The 17,440-nt window shown below is 56.5% G+C and overlaps 1 protein-coding gene across 2 annotated transcripts in view; it reads right to left on the bottom strand.

Moving 5' to 3' along the window:
- Nucleotides 1-304: 304 nt before the first annotated feature.
- The window catches only part of Lrfn2 (leucine rich repeat and fibronectin type III domain containing 2), a 142,431-nt gene continuing 125,295 nt past the window's right edge, over nucleotides 305-17,440 (bottom strand). For both annotated transcript variants that reach the window (XM_003473662.5, XM_063238930.1), the window contains one exon: nucleotides 305-1,649. In XM_003473662.5, coding sequence (XP_003473710.2) covers nucleotides 674-1,649 — 976 coding nt within the window. In that variant the 3' untranslated portion in view covers nucleotides 305-673. The remainder of the gene's footprint in view (nucleotides 1,650-17,440) is intronic.

Raw genomic sequence — 17,440 nt, 5'->3', positions numbered from 1 at the left:
ATTGCCACAGCGGCCCCAGAGTCACTTCCCTTGGGCCTGCAGCAGGGACCCCTCCTCTCCTTCCAGTGGGAAGCCCCGGAGGAAGTGCTTAGGTCTGGCCTGAGCTCTGGGTAAGGGTGTCAGCCTCAGAGCAGGTCACTCATGCCTCCCAAAGTGGGGTGGGGTGGCCCTGGGCAGGGCACTCAGCAGCCCTCCCCAGATAAGACTAGAACCAGTTGGCCTTTGGCAATGATCGCCCCCTACTGGGGCTGCTGGGCACATCCGATTCCCCTTACCCGTGTGAAAGACGAAGAGGAGTCTGGGAAATGGAAAAAAAAATAAATTCAGAAATAAAAGCAACACTGGACCCATAAGCCATCCAAAGCCACTTGCGTGTCGCTACATTTGTGATCGGAAAGGCGAACTCTTGCCTCTCCAAACACTCGGGGCTCAGTCCGATCGTTGAGGGAGTCCGAATTCCCTGAGCACACCCCGCTGGGTGGTGGGGACAGGCCTGGGAAGGTGACATGGACGGAGGAGGGGCGGTGGCCGGGCAGGGAGGACAAGAGGCTGTGGACAGGGAGACGAAACTGTCCCTGGATGTAAACATCACCATGGAAACGCCACGAGACTGGCCAGTAAAGATCCTTCCCCTTCCCCTCCCCCTCCGCCAGGATGGGAGGGGTGGCCCTGGCTACACGGTGCTCTCCATCACCCACTCAGAGCTGCCGAAGGTCCCCCGGGCTCCCACCAGGTCACTCTCCTCAAAGGGCAGGAGCATGCCATTGACGGAGAGGCTGCGCTTCGTCCAGATGTGTGAGACCCGCCGAGGGGGGCTGTAGCCGCCGGGGACCACCCCTCCTGTGGCAGCCGCAGCAGCTGCAAAGTCCCCCATGTCGAAGGAGTGGCTGCGCTTGGTCTTTCCCTCCAGGGGCAAGGGGAGCAGGCTCCTGGCACGGGCGGCTGGGGGCCCCAGCAGTGGCTCCCGGTCTGAGTGGCGGCCTCTGGCCGGTGTCCCACCCCCTTTCCCCGTTGGAGTCCTGGAGTCCAGCAGCTCCTCCCTTCTCTGACTTTTGAGGTCCAGGGAGGCAAAGGCCCCCATCAGGCGATCAAGGTTGGGCTTGGGGCGGGTGGCAGGGGGTGGGAGCCTCCAGGGGCCCGGTGCCAGCCCCGCTGCCTCCCCGATGCCCAGGGAGCTGGAGGAGGAAGAGTCGCTGGCTCGGGCCAGGCTGGCACTGAAGTCCAGGAGCTCATTCCGCACCATGAACTTGGGTGGAGCCTGCGGGGGCTGCCCTGCAGGCACACTTCCTAGGGGCGGCGGCTGGGCCCCGTTAGTTTGTGAGTACACGTTGCTGACAGCCGCTGCCATCTTCCCGGGGACCTCATGGTTGCAGACCTTGTAGCGCACCATGAGGATGACGATAAAGACCAGCAGAGTGGCCACGATGATGCCCCCGATGACCAGGATCATGGTACCTCCCAGGATCTGGCTGTGCATGGACTGACACTGCGGGTAGTCAGCCTTGGTGAAGAACTGGGCGCAGCCCACGATGTTGGTGGCCGTGAGTGTTGTGGCCGTGTCGTCCCACATGGCCAGCACGCACAGGTCATAGCCTGTCCCCGATACCAGGTTGTTGACTACGAAGGCCTTGTTGGAGGCTGGGATCATCCTGGGAAGGAAGGAGACACAGAGGGTCAGTGAAGGGACATGGAGACAGGGAGGGGACAGAGGTAAAAATAGAGAGGCAGTGACAGAGACAGATGCAGGATGGATAGTGTAAAGGGTGAAGAAACAGGACTCGGGCTGAGGGGTACCCACCGCTCATCTGTTGCTGGAACCCCTCCATCTCTGGAGTTAGGGCCTAGAGTCACGCCAACCCCCACCTCACTCTAGCCTGGCCCCTTGTCCTGTCCTCTGAGGTGGGATGGGACTGAACCTCTTTGGGTTGGACATTCGAGTTGGACCCTAGTGCCACCGTGGGCAACTGGGCCACCTTCCTCTCACCTGCAAGGCTTCCTGCTGGTTCAGGCTGGCACTCTGCTGCTTCGGGGCAGCACTGCGGACCAGAGAGTGTCCTGCATTCCCAGAGAACCCTCCTCACAGTCCCAACAGGGGGCGCCCTCCTGGCTCTCTTCCTGTAGGTGAGTCTGATGTCCTGTTATTCCCCGGCCTGTCCACTGCAGCCACAGCCCCTCCTCCTTGGACCTTCCATGACCCTGGACCAAACTCTGATCTTCAAGACCTTAGTGTCAGACTTCTGCGGTCTGGACCTGAGGGTGTCTGCTCCTCTGGGGCTCTCCCCTCCTATTTCTACTTGTGAAGGAGAAATAGCTCCACAGGCTCCCATCAGCCCCTCAAACTGGAGCCAGGTGACTTAATTGAGATCTCAAATATGAAATCCCTCAGGCCAAGTGCCTCAGCTCTGGCAAGCGATACTGGCATCCCATCTGTGCAGCTCGAAGGCTGCTGTCAGTGCTGGCTGCTGGGGAGGAGTCTCGGGCCCACCTGGATCCCACAGCACTGGACAGAAGAGGACAGAGGGGAAGGGAGACTGACTCAGCAAGGACTCTGCAGGTCAGACTTCACTGCCTCAGCTCACCTGGGGATCTAGCCATCTCGGGAGGCCGTGATCGGTACTGTCCTTGCATGGAGGATGGACAGCTGAGACTCAGAGAGGCTAAGTGTTGTCTGAGGTCACACAGCTGGGGCCACTGGATGGCAGCAGTGCAGACTTGAACACTAGGTCCTGGGTCCAAAGTCTGAGCTTGTCCCTCACTGTATGATGGACACAGGGTGCATTTCTACATTGGAGTAGAATGTCCCTGGCGGCTTGTGGCAGCCACCTTCTCCCCTGGAGCAGCACTAGAGCTTGTCATAGCTCTCATGCTACAGTGGGATCCCTGGTCAGCTAGGCTACCTTGGAGCAGGGCCAACGAACCCCGCGGGGGCCATGCTTCAGGGGTCCCCAGAATTCTCAGAGGTCGTGTTCCTTCCCTAGGGCTGATAACATAAGCTGGAGAGGCAGGAGCCACACACGCCCAGAGTCGAGAGACCAGCACCAACTAGAAAGAGTGTGCTGGGCTCGCATCCATCAGTCACTTCAGTTCTCAGTCACTGTCACCATCCTCATATGCAGATGGGGAGCCAGCAGCCCAGCCCCCGTCTGTTGGCGGTCACCACACTCCACCGCCTTGCCGATCCACATGCGATGTGACTGACTGTGCCGCCATCAGAAGACCCGGCTTCCATGTGAGCGACCCACCGAACTGCACCTTGCCATCTTGGCCTCCTGCCTATGCTCTGCACCCCACGCTTTACTTGTTCCGGTAGGAAAGCATGCTGGGACCGGAACTAGCCGGGCCTTGTAGAGGCAAAAGGCTCACTCTCAGAGGAACTGTTAAAGACCATAGGTACAAAGGACTAATGGCACAAAGGTGGCAGGGGGACCAAGGATTGTAGCAGGAAGCAGAGAGGATGGCAGGCCAGCCCCACCAAGTCATCTGTCCCCACTCCCCAGCTCCCCAGTCAGACAGTACGGGATAGCAAGCACTCAGGCTCTCTAGCCCTGGCCCTCACAGCCGAGCACAAGATGATTATCTGATAGTCTGTTTCCATTACATTCTCACAGAAGCATTGGTTTGCAGCAGGCCAGGAAGAAGTGAAGCTGGGCCTTCTGGAAGAGTCGCTGGCACACAGCTAGAGAAGGGTGGTGTCCCGGCCTTGGCATGTCTGACCCTTAGCCTGGGTAAGCTGAGGGCAAGGGCTTACTCTGCAGTGCAGGATGCTTCCCCACAGCCCTGGCCTCCACCCCAGGGTGCTAGGACACATCCCCACACCTCTCCCAATATCGCCCAGTGTCCTGTGTCAACATCACCCCTCACTGATACACAGCGGCTTGTGGGATTCAGTTGACAAACAGAAGTTGCTGGGGACCAGCTCGCAGGACAGGGACACAAAATGAGCCCACGCTCACTCTGCCCTGCCCGTCCCTGTACTGCTGGTCTCTACAGTGGAGCCCAAGGAGGACCAACCCTCACATGACACTGGCCAGCCTCCCTAGCCCAAGAGCTGGGGCAGGACAACGATCAGGGTGGCAAGTGGCAAAGACAGCAACTTCACAGCCAGCGGTGTGTAGCCTGTCTGCAAAACATGTTCCTGAAACCCTGGTGCGTTTCCCTCCATCATAGAAACTGGCGACATCGCTGTTAGCAGAAAGCATGAATTGCTCTTTTAAGTTGCTCCAATGTGTTAAATTTCATTAAACTCACACGCTCTAAACACAATTGGAGATTGCAGCGCCAGCACTTACCCAGGAAAAACAAAACAAACCAGCTCTCTCTCTTTCTTTCTGTCTCTCTCTTCCCCCGTCTCTTTCTGTTTCCCTCCACTTGGCATTTGTTCATTCTATATAACACTAGGACACAAATCCATGGCTGACCACAGAGATCTGAGAGGAATTCACGGAGCAACCTGATCAGCCTACTGTTTGCTCTCAGATCTGCGTCCCCCCTCCCACATGACCTCTGCGCAGCTGGAACTACATTTCCCAGGATCCTTCCCGCCCTCAGACTGGGGTGGAGGGGGGTAGGAGGAGAAGCCGGGTATAGCATGGAAGTCTCTCTTTTGCTTCTGCAAGTGACCCTCCTGTCCAGTGTCTGAATCTCCTGTGACCCCAGCTTGGTAGAGAGTTGGATCCTTCTGCTCACATTTTTGGGGTGTTCTTCCAGCCTTGGAGGTGAGGGTGGCAGTGGCTTCCTGCTGTTGTAAATCTCTGTGATGCTCACGGTCCTCTGGTTGAGTTCAGTGACTCTATTGTCCTTATAACCCAATCCTTGAACTGAGTTCCCTTCAAAAGACCCAGAATGTTCTCTTTCTTCTGACTGGATCCTGTCTGGCACAGGGAGATCACGCTTATGTCGGATAACCTAACATCACTGGGATAAAATCCTCACTCCTCAGGCAGTGGCTCACATCTGGGGTATACCTAGCAGAATTCCAGTGGGGAGCACTTTACCCCCCCCCATCATGCCCACCCCAGCTGCTCACTGCTCCCTGAGTAAGCCGACCCCATCCACTGCCAATGACTCTCTTCCCAGGAGCCTGGTCTCCCTCCTAAGGGATGCATCCTTGAAGGCCTCGCCCACCCCCGGCTCTCCCATTGCCTTCAGCCCCCATTCCCTTTGTCTGTGGGAGTCTTTCTCCCCAGGAGTATCTGCTCAGGCCACCTCTGCCATGAGCACTGGGCCTGTCTTCTCTCAGGACCCTCTTCTAAGCAAGAGCTGGGGCCTGGAGCCCAGCTGTGGCTGCCCGGGAAAGAGAAGCGTCTGTTGCTAGGTGTTGAGGTGGACGGCAGTGATGAAAGGTTGTTTAGATGCCCAGGTGCCCAGCTGGCTAGCAGTGGTTTCTGGGGCACTGGCTGGCTCTGAGGAGATCATTTGGGATTTTTTTTTCTGTACATTTGAGGCTCACCTCGTGGTTCCTGTAGACTGTTCGTGGGTGTACATGGATGAATTTGGGGTGTGTGTGTGTGTCTTGGCATAGGTGGGGAGCATAGATGTGTGTATGGTTTGTGTGTGTGTGTGTTTGGGCATAGGTGGGTGGGTGTGACACATGAGTCTGCTCCTAGGGAGCAACAGCCACTGCTCTTCCCCCTTCCAGGAACCCTCCCCCAGTGTCCCGACACATGGAGGGGACTCCCTGCCTGACTGCTACAGACAGCTGCAGGACAGCCTGTTCTTTCCCGATGGCACAGAGAGTTTGCCACCCAGCAGAGGCCCTAGCGAATGGGAAAAAGAGAGGGAAAGAGAGGGGAGAAGAGAGGGAGGGAAAAGGGAATGAGAGAGGGAAATGGAACGGGGAGAGGAACAGAAGCGAGAATTCAGGTGGGATGGGGCGGGGCTGGGCATGGAGGGGAATGAGGGGGATTCTAGGAGTGTCTTCCCGGGCCTCGTGGTAACGCTGTGACATGCAGCTGTGTCCCCTTGGTGGTCTCCATCTGGACCTTGTTCCTCAGCACCCTGCAGTCAGGGGTGTCCCAGGGACACACTTTGGCACATGAAGTAGGGAAAGCAGCACGGGCCCGGTCTCCCCACACACTCCCTCTCTGCTGTTGAACCTGGTGGTGTCCTGGCCTTGACTGTGCTGCTCACAGGCTGACGAGGCCTGCAGCAGCCTGAAGTTCCCTCCCATGAGGAAGGCCCAAAGGTCTGGAGTCAGAGGTGCCCTGAGGTTTCTGCAGCCTGGCATCCGGGGAGGCCCTGAGCCTATAGCCTGGGTAAGAGCAGGGAGCTGGGGTGGTGCAGGGTGTGATGGAGGAGAGATAAAGAGACTGAGGGACAGGGAGAGAGGGAAGGGAAGGCCTCAGTGCCGGAGGAAATAAAGTCCTTGCTTCTTCACAAATACCCCTCTTCTACCTTTGCAGTCCGCCCCCTGCAGCAGCACCCTCTGCAGGCCTCTGTGCCCCATCTGAGAGGCACCCACTGCCTGCTGAGCTCTGCACTCCTTTGGAGAGGCCTCCTCTGCTCCCAGCTCTCCAACCTCATGCCCAGCCCTGCCAACCTCCCCGCCAGCCTCTATGTCTCAGACCTGGGACCTGACTCCCAGCTGCCTGCAGCTTGTGCACCCAGGGGGGCTGTCCGCCACCCTGCACTGACTGCAGGGGCAGGAGAGGTAATTGCTTCTGCCTGGCACATGACTCCTGGAGTGCGGACAGTGGCAGGTGTGTGCTGTGGAGGCAGGGCGTAACTATCCCACATCACTCATGAGGCCACACAGAGGCTCCAGTTCATCTGCCTGGAAAGCAGCTGAGCCAGCACTGTGAGCCGGTTCCTGACTTCCATGGGATGTGGTCACCTCAGTGCAGATCCCCATGGATGGGGTCTGCTCCATCCCCAGGTTCTACATGCATAAAGTCAGTCAGCTGAGGTTCAGAAATATTGGGATCAAAGAAATGGCAACATACAAACCTTTTCTTATCCCTGTGCCCTAGACAGTGCGGTGTCACAACTCTGCATAGTGCTGCCATTACACAGGGTGTCCGAAGCCATCTAAAGACAGGAAGATGTGCGCAGGGGACATGCAGATTCTACAAGATTTCACCCAAGGGACTTGAACGCCTGGGAATTTGGGGGTCTGCAGGGAGTCCTGGAAGTGATCCTCCTCAGACAGTGATTAAATATGAAGTGTCCCCCAAACACTCATGTATGGAGGACTGACCCCCAGTGCAATGATCATGAGGGCTCTGGATTTGATTAACCCACGGAAGAGCTCACAGCCAGCTGGGCTGTCAGGACAGGGCCCTGCCGGAGGAGGTGGGTTATGTGGGTTGCATCCTTCAAAGGCACTTGTAAGATGTCTGTCTTCTGGCTCTCTTGATCCCTGCTTCCTGGTCGCCATGAAACCAGCAACCCTGCCAACCTCAACCTCTCCAATGTTAGGTTCATTGTGTCAGTTATTTTGTCACAATGACTACAAGAGGGACACCAGCAGATGACTGTGCAGTGTGACCTTGAATTGTTAAAGCCAATCTGACAGCCAGGCCAACTGCTTGACAGCAATTAACAAAGAAAAGAGCATATTAGTGACAGCTGACATTTACTGAGCACATACTCTATGTCCGACTTTGTCCTGAGTATTTCACCCATAATGACTAATTCAATCTTGAATTATAGAGAAGGAAACTGAGGCTCAAGAAATCCTGTATAACGTGCTCCAGGAAAGTGGAACTGGCATGGCGTGAACAGAGGGATGGAAAGGTAGAGGTGAATGGTAGGCAATAAGGACACCAAGGCAGTCGGGCTCAGAGGTCTTGCAAATAAATCAGGCTTCTGTCCCAGAGCAGAGGAGTAGCCGGGCACTGGTGTTGGGAGGAATCTGAGTCAGGGATCAGAGCAGCAGGGTGAAGGACCAGAATTATCAGTGCAACTTGGAGAATCTCTCGTCTTGGTTATTTTTCTCTCCTTGTTAGGACAAATTCCCAACACCCAAAATGAAGGAAGGAAAGGTTTATTTAGCTTACAGTTTGTGGAGGTTTCAGTCCATACTCAGCTTGATCCAAGGCATGGTGACGAGGCTGAGGGGCAACCGTCAAGGCAGCCGCAAGAGAGAAGAGTGAAAAAGGCAAAAGGGGGAAAAGCATGCCTCCGTCCCTGCCTTATACTGTATGCCAGCTACCAGCCCTGGCAAGTGCAGCACTCACACCGCCAGTCCCGGCACTAGACGACAAACCAACCACAGACACTAGACTCAGCCACCTCCACGACTGCATGAGGTTGCCAGTGGGCATCCAAACATGAACCATAACACCCTGGCACTGGTGTCTGATGCCAGTGCTGGCCTTGGACACATTGGTGATCCTCGGTGACAACAAGTATTGCAGACTGCTCCTGGGAACCAGATGATGATCACAGGGCAGGTGAGCCCATACCAGTTTATTTTTGACCTTCTTCTCTGGGAGGCCTGAGGCACCAAGCACAGAGCCAAACTCCACATTCCTCTGTCCAGCATCAGCCTTCTTCCTTGCCAGGGAGCCCTGGAGTCTCTAGAAGCATCATTGTCTGCAGCTCACACTGGGCAGATATCAGCAGAAGCCCCCTGCCTGTCCTGGGGCTTCCATGAGCCACGGTGGCCCGGTCTTGTTCTGCCAAAGCAGGGTTATGTTGCTGTAGGATGAGCCCACTCAGGCCACCTCTCCAAACCAGCTAAGTCCCTGTCTGTCTCAGTCTCAGTCTCTGTCTCTGTCTCTATGTCTACCTCTGTATGTCTCTCTCTCTCTCTCCTTCTTTCTGTCTCTCTCCTCACTCATGTCTTTACAGGTGTAGGACTTTTCTATGCATTTCTTTGTCCTTAGCTTCCAGGCCCCAGGGGTGGTGTTGCTTGTCTTGGAGGAAAGAATGTAGACCCCAGAATCAGACAGAAATCTCCCCATACCACTGACCAGTCCTGCCCCTGCCCAGCTGTGACTCTAGGCCATTTCTTTCCTCACCTTGGAACCTCAGTCTCCTCCTGACCTGATTGTGGTCAGCATGAGAAACTGGGTGTGATAGGGATAAACGAGCCTGCCCCTTCCTGGGGTTGTCGGGGCACAATGATGAGGACTATGATAGGGACAGTTGTCATTTGTCACCTGGAGGAGCTGAGGAGACTTTGCTCAACCAAGCACAACTCACCATATACAGTGACCTTAAAGCAGCATCAGGTCCACTGTATCCTATCACAAACCTACACTTGTACACAATAAAGATTCCCCACCAGCTGTGTCCAAGGCCTATGAGAAGAGCCAGGGTGGTGCCAAGATGACACTGCCGATCCACGGACCTGATCGGAGATTTTGCCCTCTTGCCTGGCTGCCCCCGAATTGCATGGCGACACCACACCTGTCAAAGCCAGTGCCAATCCTTAAGCAATGGATTGCGGTGCTCACTTCAGCAGCATTGACTCTAAAGCTGGAGTCAGCAGAGAAGATTTGCACGGCCCCTGAGGACGGCATGCACGTTTGTGAGGCACATTCCATGATTTCCTGAAATTCCAACACAGGTGAGGGCACACAGGTACATTCTGCACAATCCCATTTCCATGGAAGACCTGGCGTGATCAGATTCACAGAAACAGGGAGCAGGGGGTGGTCTCGAACATGGAGTGGGGGAGTGAGGACTTGTCATTGAACAGGTGCAGAGTCGCAGACTGGCATGATAATGTCGCTAAGGTGGCTGGTGGTGATGGCTGTGTGACAGTGAGAACGCATCTGGCGCCACTGAACCAGGTGCTTAAAGTAACAGTAAAAACGGTGAAGAAAAATGCTATTCCAAAGCAAATCCTGTCAGTTGGCAGGAAGAAGAGTGGTCTGGGAACACACAGGTCACTTCAGGAGGCTGGAGGTCACTGGGGTGGCGGGCACTAGGGCAGGGCTTCTCGGTTCTGCTGCCCATGGGCTGTCCAGTTACCGGGATGGCTATGCCTGCTTGTTGGCAAGGTGGCTAGGACCAAAGATGACAAACAGGACAGTGGGCACGCAGCTTCTTCTCCATGTAGCATTAGGTCTGGTGACCCCTTCTGGCTGTGTCCCCAACGCACAGCTGGCAAGAGAGCAAGCACACGAGGCTCGGCTTCCCGCCTTGAGCCCCCCATCCAGCCCTGCACCCGGCCCCCTGAGACTTCATCAGCTCGTGTGCAGTGCTTTCAGGGGTCCCTTTAACCTCGGCATGCTGGGCCACAGGCCACAGCGCCCAAGGCAGGCTTGGTGGCACACACACCTGTAATCTCAGCTCACCCGGGACTGAGGCGGGAGGATTGCAAGTTCAAGCTCAGCCTGGGCAAGTTAGTGATACCATGTCTCAAAATAAAACTGGGTTCAATCCCTAGTACCATGAGAGAAAAACAAGAAAAAAAAGAAGAGAGGGAAGGAGGGAGGGAGGGACAGAGAAGAATGGGCGAAGGAAGGAAGGAAGGAAAAAAGGAGAAAGAAGCGAGGGGAGAAATCAGCACACACATACAAAACACGACCTCAGTGAGGCAGAGTAGACTGAAAGGAAGTCTTCGGTCATTTCACGAACGGGCAGTAAGGACCGGCCTCCCCACTACACTTTTCTCCCGTGCTCAGGTCAGGAGTCTTTTTTATTTTTGTCCCAGGGATCCAACTCATGCCCTGCTTGCCAGGCAGGTGCTCATGCTGCTCAGCTAAATCCCCAGCCCAGATCAGGAGTCTTGAAAAGCGGAACCATATCGAGCCCAGGGTGAACTTGTGGCTTCCTGTGCCACGCTGGGCAAGTCACTTTACATCTCTGAGCCCCACTCTGCCTCCCCGCACGCTGATGGCTCACTCTGGAGCCTCTCCAGTGTCTGTATGTTCCGTCCTGACCACAGTGCTGAGAAGGTGCAGAGGTACGGTGAAAAGTAGCCGTGATGCTGCCGGGATTCGGTGTCTGGAGATCAAGCGTGGCCCCACCTCCGCTGGCTGTGTGACCCTACCCGCCTCCTCACCCCGTGAAGAGGTGCCCTTTGCATGAGCGGCCAGGAGGAGCCTGCTCAGCACTTCGCAGGCGATTTCTGCTGATCCTTCCAGAGCCTCTGTCTCTAACAAGCAGATTCAGGGGAGGGAGGAGGCCAGGGAGCGGAAGGACCTCTGGGGGACTTCAGGGGTGGCAGGGGCTGCTCTCTGTTCAGCCACATGCAACCCCGACAAAGTCCAAACCCAAGAGTTGATGGTGGGGGGATGGGCTGGCCACCCATTGCATGTCCAGGCCCCAGCGCTGGCTGCAGCTCTGTCATGATGCTGTGTGACCCAGAGCAAGGCACTTACTGTCTCTGTGCTCCTATTAGCTTAGAATTCCACTGGATGGAGAGGGTGGAGGGCAGAAAGAAGGGTGAGGAGGGCACAACCATCAAAGGAATATGGGTACAGCATGCACCAGGTCCCCACTTCTAAGCGTACTGGGGTTTAGCACCCAAAAGATCTGGGCTCTGGGTTCAGATCCAGCCTCCACATCTTGCTGGTTGCATCTTTACCCTGTTAATTACTTTTCCACAGCTTTTGACTTCTGGTTTGTAAAAGCAGTTTGCAAACCAACCAGCCCAGGATGCTCAGTTGGGCCCCAAGTGGTTACAGAATGAGACAGGACCCTCCTGGTGGGCAGGCAGCAGTGAGACAGAGCAGAAACTGAAGTTCTGGCCTGGACAGAGCCGGGTCCCTCCCCCAGCTCTGTGGCCCCTATCAGAGGTGTGTCCAGCACGTGTCCCCTCCATCTCTGGGCCTTGGCTCCTCCTTGAGGTGGGATTGGGCCACTTCTTACGTTATTTCCAGACTTATGCACTCATCCCAGAAATGTCAGGGCCAGAGGCAGGCTCAGCCTCAAGGGGGGTTCTACTGAGGGATTCAATGGAGGGACCCTACTGAGAAAGGAGCCACATCCCAGGGTGACTCAAGGGTTCTCAGCACTGCTCTCACCCACCGTGAGCACTGCTTGGGGTCCCTGGAGTCCCCCATCTCTTCCTTTTTCCCAGCTCTGTGCTCCCAGCTCCTGCTATCACGTGGGGAACAGGGCTGGGGACAGAGCAGCAGAGATCCCCAGAGCAGTGACGGGTTCACCACTGTCATCACTCACATACCAAAGACTCTGTGGCTCCCGTGGCTCTGGAGGATTATAGCCGGTCTTTTCGTCCTCTCTTTGCAAGGTCAGTGGCTCTGCTGTGGTCCTGGGTGGCTCCCCTGCTGCAGCCAGGGAGATTCAGGGCACCATTCTCCAGGCTGTGTGCCCACCAGGCCCTGGGCACTGCCCGGGCTGCACTGGGTGGGAGCAGCAGCAGCTCAAGGGTTCTAGGGACTGCTGGGTACAAATCTCCTTCCTGTCCCCCAAGCCCACCTGCCACGGAGTCACACAGAGCACAGCTTCATTTCAATCTGAGGAGGCAGCGATGGGTGGACAGAGTGGTCATGGTTCCAATGGCCGGCCACAGATAATTGTGCCCACAGGCAAGGCCGCCCATGTCCCTGCTGCTTCCGTTGGATCCTCCAGGCCGCTCTGCAGCTGAGGCTTCCTTCTGCTCTCAGTCCTCACCAGTGCGGCCTGGAAGTTCTCTCGTACCTGTCCGAGACTTCTAACGACATCCCATTTCTCCACAAAGCCTCAGAGTGACAACCAGCTGTTCTGGGGACAGTGAAAGGAATGGAGTCCCTGGCCTCTAATTAAACCCATCCCCTGGGACCCCAAGACACCCATTTGAGTCCTCACTACCCTCGCACACCCTGAGAGGAAGAGGAGTGGCCCGGCATCCTGTAGAGCATGACAGGCCTGAGTTCGAATCCTGACTCTGGAACTTCCCAGCTGGGAGACCTCAGTGACTCCGCTGCCCTCTCTGATCCCTGAGATCCCTGCCCCATGTGGAATGTGTAACAGCGACGCCTGCTCCCCAGGTGGCCATGGAGGTGCTGCGAGCAGAGGGGTGCACTGGCAAGCAGCAGGTGTAGCAGCAGGGGATGTCCAGCCGTGAGACGCAGCCTTGGGCCGGGCCGGCTGCAAGGCTTGCAGGCTGACTGGTGCCGGCTTTGCTCACCGGGACGCAGACAGATTTAACCGAGTTGGTGCCGGATGCCATACTCCCGGGAAGGTCGCTGCTTCTCACCATTGTCATGGAGAGAGAACATCTGCATTGACTTGGCACTTTTAACCTAATTTCTGTCCCCTGGCTCTGTGTTTTGCCATCTGAGTACTTACAACCAAAGACCTGAGAGATTTGCGACACAAAACCCATGAAGAGAAGGCAGGGAACTAGTCCGATGTCTTCCTAAGATCAAAGACCAGGGAAAGGCTGAGCTGCAGCCTGTCCCAGGATGGCCAGTGGGATGCACAAGCAGGGACCTTGTCACAGTTCCCACAAGAGGGGTTCTCAGTCCTAGACTGCTGCCTCTTGGGAGCAGCCTAGGGGAGGGGCAGAGACAGCACTCAGTGAGGCCCCAGGTTTCCTTGGGGGAGGGGACGCCCCATTGGGTTCCAATCAAGTGTCCTGCCACCAGGTGTGCAGAGACTGGCACACACCAGACGGGAGGCAAACCCAGGACATGCCCAGGCCACACTCAGGACACTGTCCAGGACCTGTGTACCCACTGAGCTCCCACCTGACCTTCTGCAGGAAGCTGCCCTCAACCTCCCTGGGTGGGTCAGTGCTCCTGGACCAGCTCTCATGCATGCTTGCAATGAACACATTGCCTGTGTCATGATTTAGCTTGAGCTGCAGAAGGGTAGGGTGCCCTGGGCGCGGCAGGCTTCCCTCTCGGGGTGGCCAGATGTGACTGCATACTTGCACAGCCACCTCCTGACGGGCAAGGTGAAGGGAGAGGTCACGGGGCCCAGGGAGGGAGGAGGCTAGGTCAAGGATGGCCCGGAACTCATGGGCTAAGAGGCAGGGCTTTTGGAGGTGCTTGGATCTTGGGGCGCCATAGCTGAGTGTGCTATAGGAGAGACTGGTTCCTGGTGTCGGAACCAGAACAGGAACCAGAAACGGAACCGGAAGTGTCTGTCTCCCTTTCCAGCTCCTGCTGCTCTCTCTGTGGCCTGATGTGAGTGGGTTTTCTCCCCTGGCTGTTTTTACCTTGGTGCCAATGGACCATGTCCTGAAATAGGAGCCAAAATAAACCTCCCCTATTTTAAATTGGGGTGACTAGGGAAGTCAGCACCCCGAGGGTGGCAGGGATGTGGGGTGAAACGTGGCAGGAGTGAGGGCACCCCAGAGATCCTCACCGAAAGGAGGGGCTCGCCTGGATGACCTTGCGCTCTGCCCTTCCCACTCTGGACTCCCTCGGTCCGTGAAAGCAGGGAGAACAGGGCCCGTGTTAAGGACAGAAGAGTCCCAGGCCAAGGAAGGCGCCATGACCAAGCAGCTGGGTGAGGCCCAGGACTGCAGCTTTGCCCTCTTCTCCTTGACCTCTCGAGCCCTTGGCCATATGGCCATGCAGGAGACCTGAGCTGAAGGCTGCCTGGGGACCTTGCCTGCCCTCCCGCTCCGGCTGCTGCCAGTGCTTTGTCGTGTCCTCCATGGCCAACCTCCTCTGCTGGCCCGGGGAAGCCAGTCAGCCTCTCCTTGGGTTTCCACCCATGATCGATGCAAAGAAAAGCATCTCTAATGGTGGGGTTTCAGCCCCTTTTATCTGTGAAGGAGGTGTTTTTGGAACAGGTCCTGTGTCTAGGTCCCTGGTAGGCAGTGTGGGGACAGTGAGGCTTACGTGTGACCCGGGCTGCTCAGGGAGGTGGTCCCCATCTCCTGCAGTGCTGCCCCAGAGAGAAGACACATTTCCAGAGCTACCCTTTTCTGAGCAGACCTTCTCCCCAGTGCCAGTCAAAGCTGAGGGAGCAGAACAGTGTGAGAAGGAGCCCTTGGCATGGCTCGAGCACGGTGGCATTTTGACGGGTGGTAAAAATATCTGCCTGGTGCTCAGCACCAGCTGCCACTGCCACCACCTTCTCAGCTCCCAAGATCGCATCCCGTACCTAGGGCCTCCACTGTCCCCGGCCTGGCCACATGCTCAGGAGAACTTGCAGGTCTCCCTGGCTGGACCTTGGACCCCTCGGACCACCACCAGCCAAGCACTAGCACAAACGCTCCTCAGAGTCACCGAGAGGTGATGTACACCCCAGAATGCTGTGGCACCATCTAACGAGCCAATTAAAGCCAGCACAGAAGTCATGAGTCTGCAGAACAAGGGGACAGGGCAGAGGGCTGAGGTGTACCACCACGAGGCTGCGACAGTGAAGGTAGACTCCGCACGGAGCCTATCCTGAACTGGTCTCACAGCCTCCCCTCCCCCCGTAGCAGCCAAAACCTTCTTTCTCAGTCACATCACGCCACTTCCCTGATTTCAACCCCCAAGACTCCAACTCTTCCAAGATAAAATCCAAGGTATTGCCATGGCCTTGAGGCCCTGCCAGGTCCAGTCCTGCCCAGGCCTCCACTCAGTCTTTGCCACCTTTCTTCAGATACCTATAGTCTTGCCTCTGCTCCAATAAGACAAGTCCATTCCTACCTCAGGGCCTTTGCACCTGCTGCTTCCACTGCCTCTTTTTCTCACTGTATGTATGCGTCTGTGCCAGGGTCACCCCTGACTTCCCATATTTAGCAGCAGCTTCAGTCTCTGTGTCCTTGTACTGCTTATGCTCATTGTAAATCTTGTCTCTGTCCCACAGGAATATCAGCTTCTTTAAGGCAAGGACTTTGCCTATCTTGCTCCAGCCCCAGACGATTGAGCAGGCATGCACTCCATATCTTCTGAAGGAACACGCAAACACCAGATGTTTTCCTGCTCCGTGGGTCTCCCTTCCCCTGGCTCTAGACCCTGGCTACTCTCCGCTGCCTGGAGAAATCCCAAAGCCAGGCCAGCAGTGAGAGCTTGGTCAGCAGAGCAAGCGTCTGTGACAGTCAAGGCCACTACAGCTGCCTGCCTCTGACCTCTGCTCAAACCGCTGTCCATAGACACTGGACTTGAAATTCAGAGCTGAGACCGCCCAGGGCTGGGCCACATCTGTGTGCCCAGGAGCCCAGGTGCCGCATTGTTCTCCTGCCTGATTCTGCACTTGTCACACAGGGCAGCTGGTGCCCGCCACGGCCTGCTGGCAGAACTGGGTAAAGGCTGCCCCGTTCCTCGACCCCACACAAAGTGCACGGGCCAGTGTGACTTAGCAGATGCAATGCCATCAGAAACCTGATGTTTGGATCGGTGAGCAGAACACACAAACGCTCTGCCCTCCCCTGGCTCTGGAACCCACCACAGAGAGATCTCAGTCATGGGCTGCAGCTGGGAGCAAGTGATGCCCAGCCCAGCTCTGCCCAGCTGAGACCAGTGTGACTCAAAACCTCCATCCTAGCCTTGATTAAGGAGATGAAGTCTTAGTGGTTGTAAACAGTCTGGATCTGAGACTGTTCGTTATGCAGCACCATCAAGAAAACAGCTGACCAATATACTTAGGCTTTCTGGGCCTTTGACCAGGCCCGATCACTCCTGCCTCAGCCTTAATTTGCATTACTGCCACCTGAAGCAGCCTCCTCTCCCTTTTTCCTTGTAGATCCGCCCTGTTCGTCAGGACACAGCTGATTTTCCACTTTGCCTGCTCCCTGAAGCCCGTGGAATGCATCCTTCCCATCGCAGGCCCAGGATTCATGGCAGCCGCGGGAACTTGGGAGGGACTGATTACTAAGCCACAGCCTCCTTAACCACTGTGATCCCCTTGCTGCCTAGTGAGACAGTCCGGGTGTCATAGCTGCCCTGGTGACCCCGCCCAGTGTCTCTGAAGGATGCCCCTGCCTGCAGCTTGTCCAGCAGCCATCAGGTGGCCCATCTTGCCCCTCTCTGGGCCCAGGCCTCTGTGCTGGGCTGATGCCTCCTGGGCCACAGCTGTGTTTGACGTTTCCAGCCCACCCCCACCTGGAGTCTCTAAGATGGTGGGCATTAATCTGACCGCTTGCCCAAGCCCCTGCCCCCGCTCGTGTCTCACACATGCCAGACCGAGGGCCGAAGTGGCAAGAGCTGAGAATTCCTCCCTGCCTCACCCTGTGTGTCAAGGTCTCCAGACACCAGACAAGCACACGGCTTGAGGTGCAAAAGCAGCCAGTTGAGCCGCCCTGTGGCCAGCCAGGGTGGGCAGACGCGAAGACAGGCTGCAAGGGCAAAGCTTCTGCCCACGCAACTCTGAGGGGCTGCCATCCTCCCTCCTCTCCTGGCTTCCCAAGCAGAGCAGTGGGTTTACTCGGCTGCAGGGGGACCAGGGGCCTGAACACGTGACTACCCCCCTGGAGTGCCCGTGTGGAAGGAGAGCCCAGTGAGGTCTAAGAGGGAGTTGGCAGCGCACACTTCGTTCGGGGAGCTCTTCAGCGAAAGGGGCCCATCCCCATCTGGAGGGGCAGCCCCTGTCTCCTCCTGCAATCCCAGGAAGCAGAGCCTGAGACCAGGATTTGCGTTCATTTGGGAGGCAGCACAGG

Source organism: Cavia porcellus, unplaced genomic scaffold, assembly GCF_034190915.1.
Source record: "Cavia porcellus strain 051 isolate PalLab524CR breed Dunkin Hartley unplaced genomic scaffold, mCavPor4.1 scaffold_28, whole genome shotgun sequence".
Classification (NCBI taxonomy): domain Eukaryota; kingdom Metazoa; phylum Chordata; class Mammalia; order Rodentia; family Caviidae; genus Cavia; species Cavia porcellus.
This window is presented reverse-complemented; position numbering and strand designations above follow the sequence as displayed.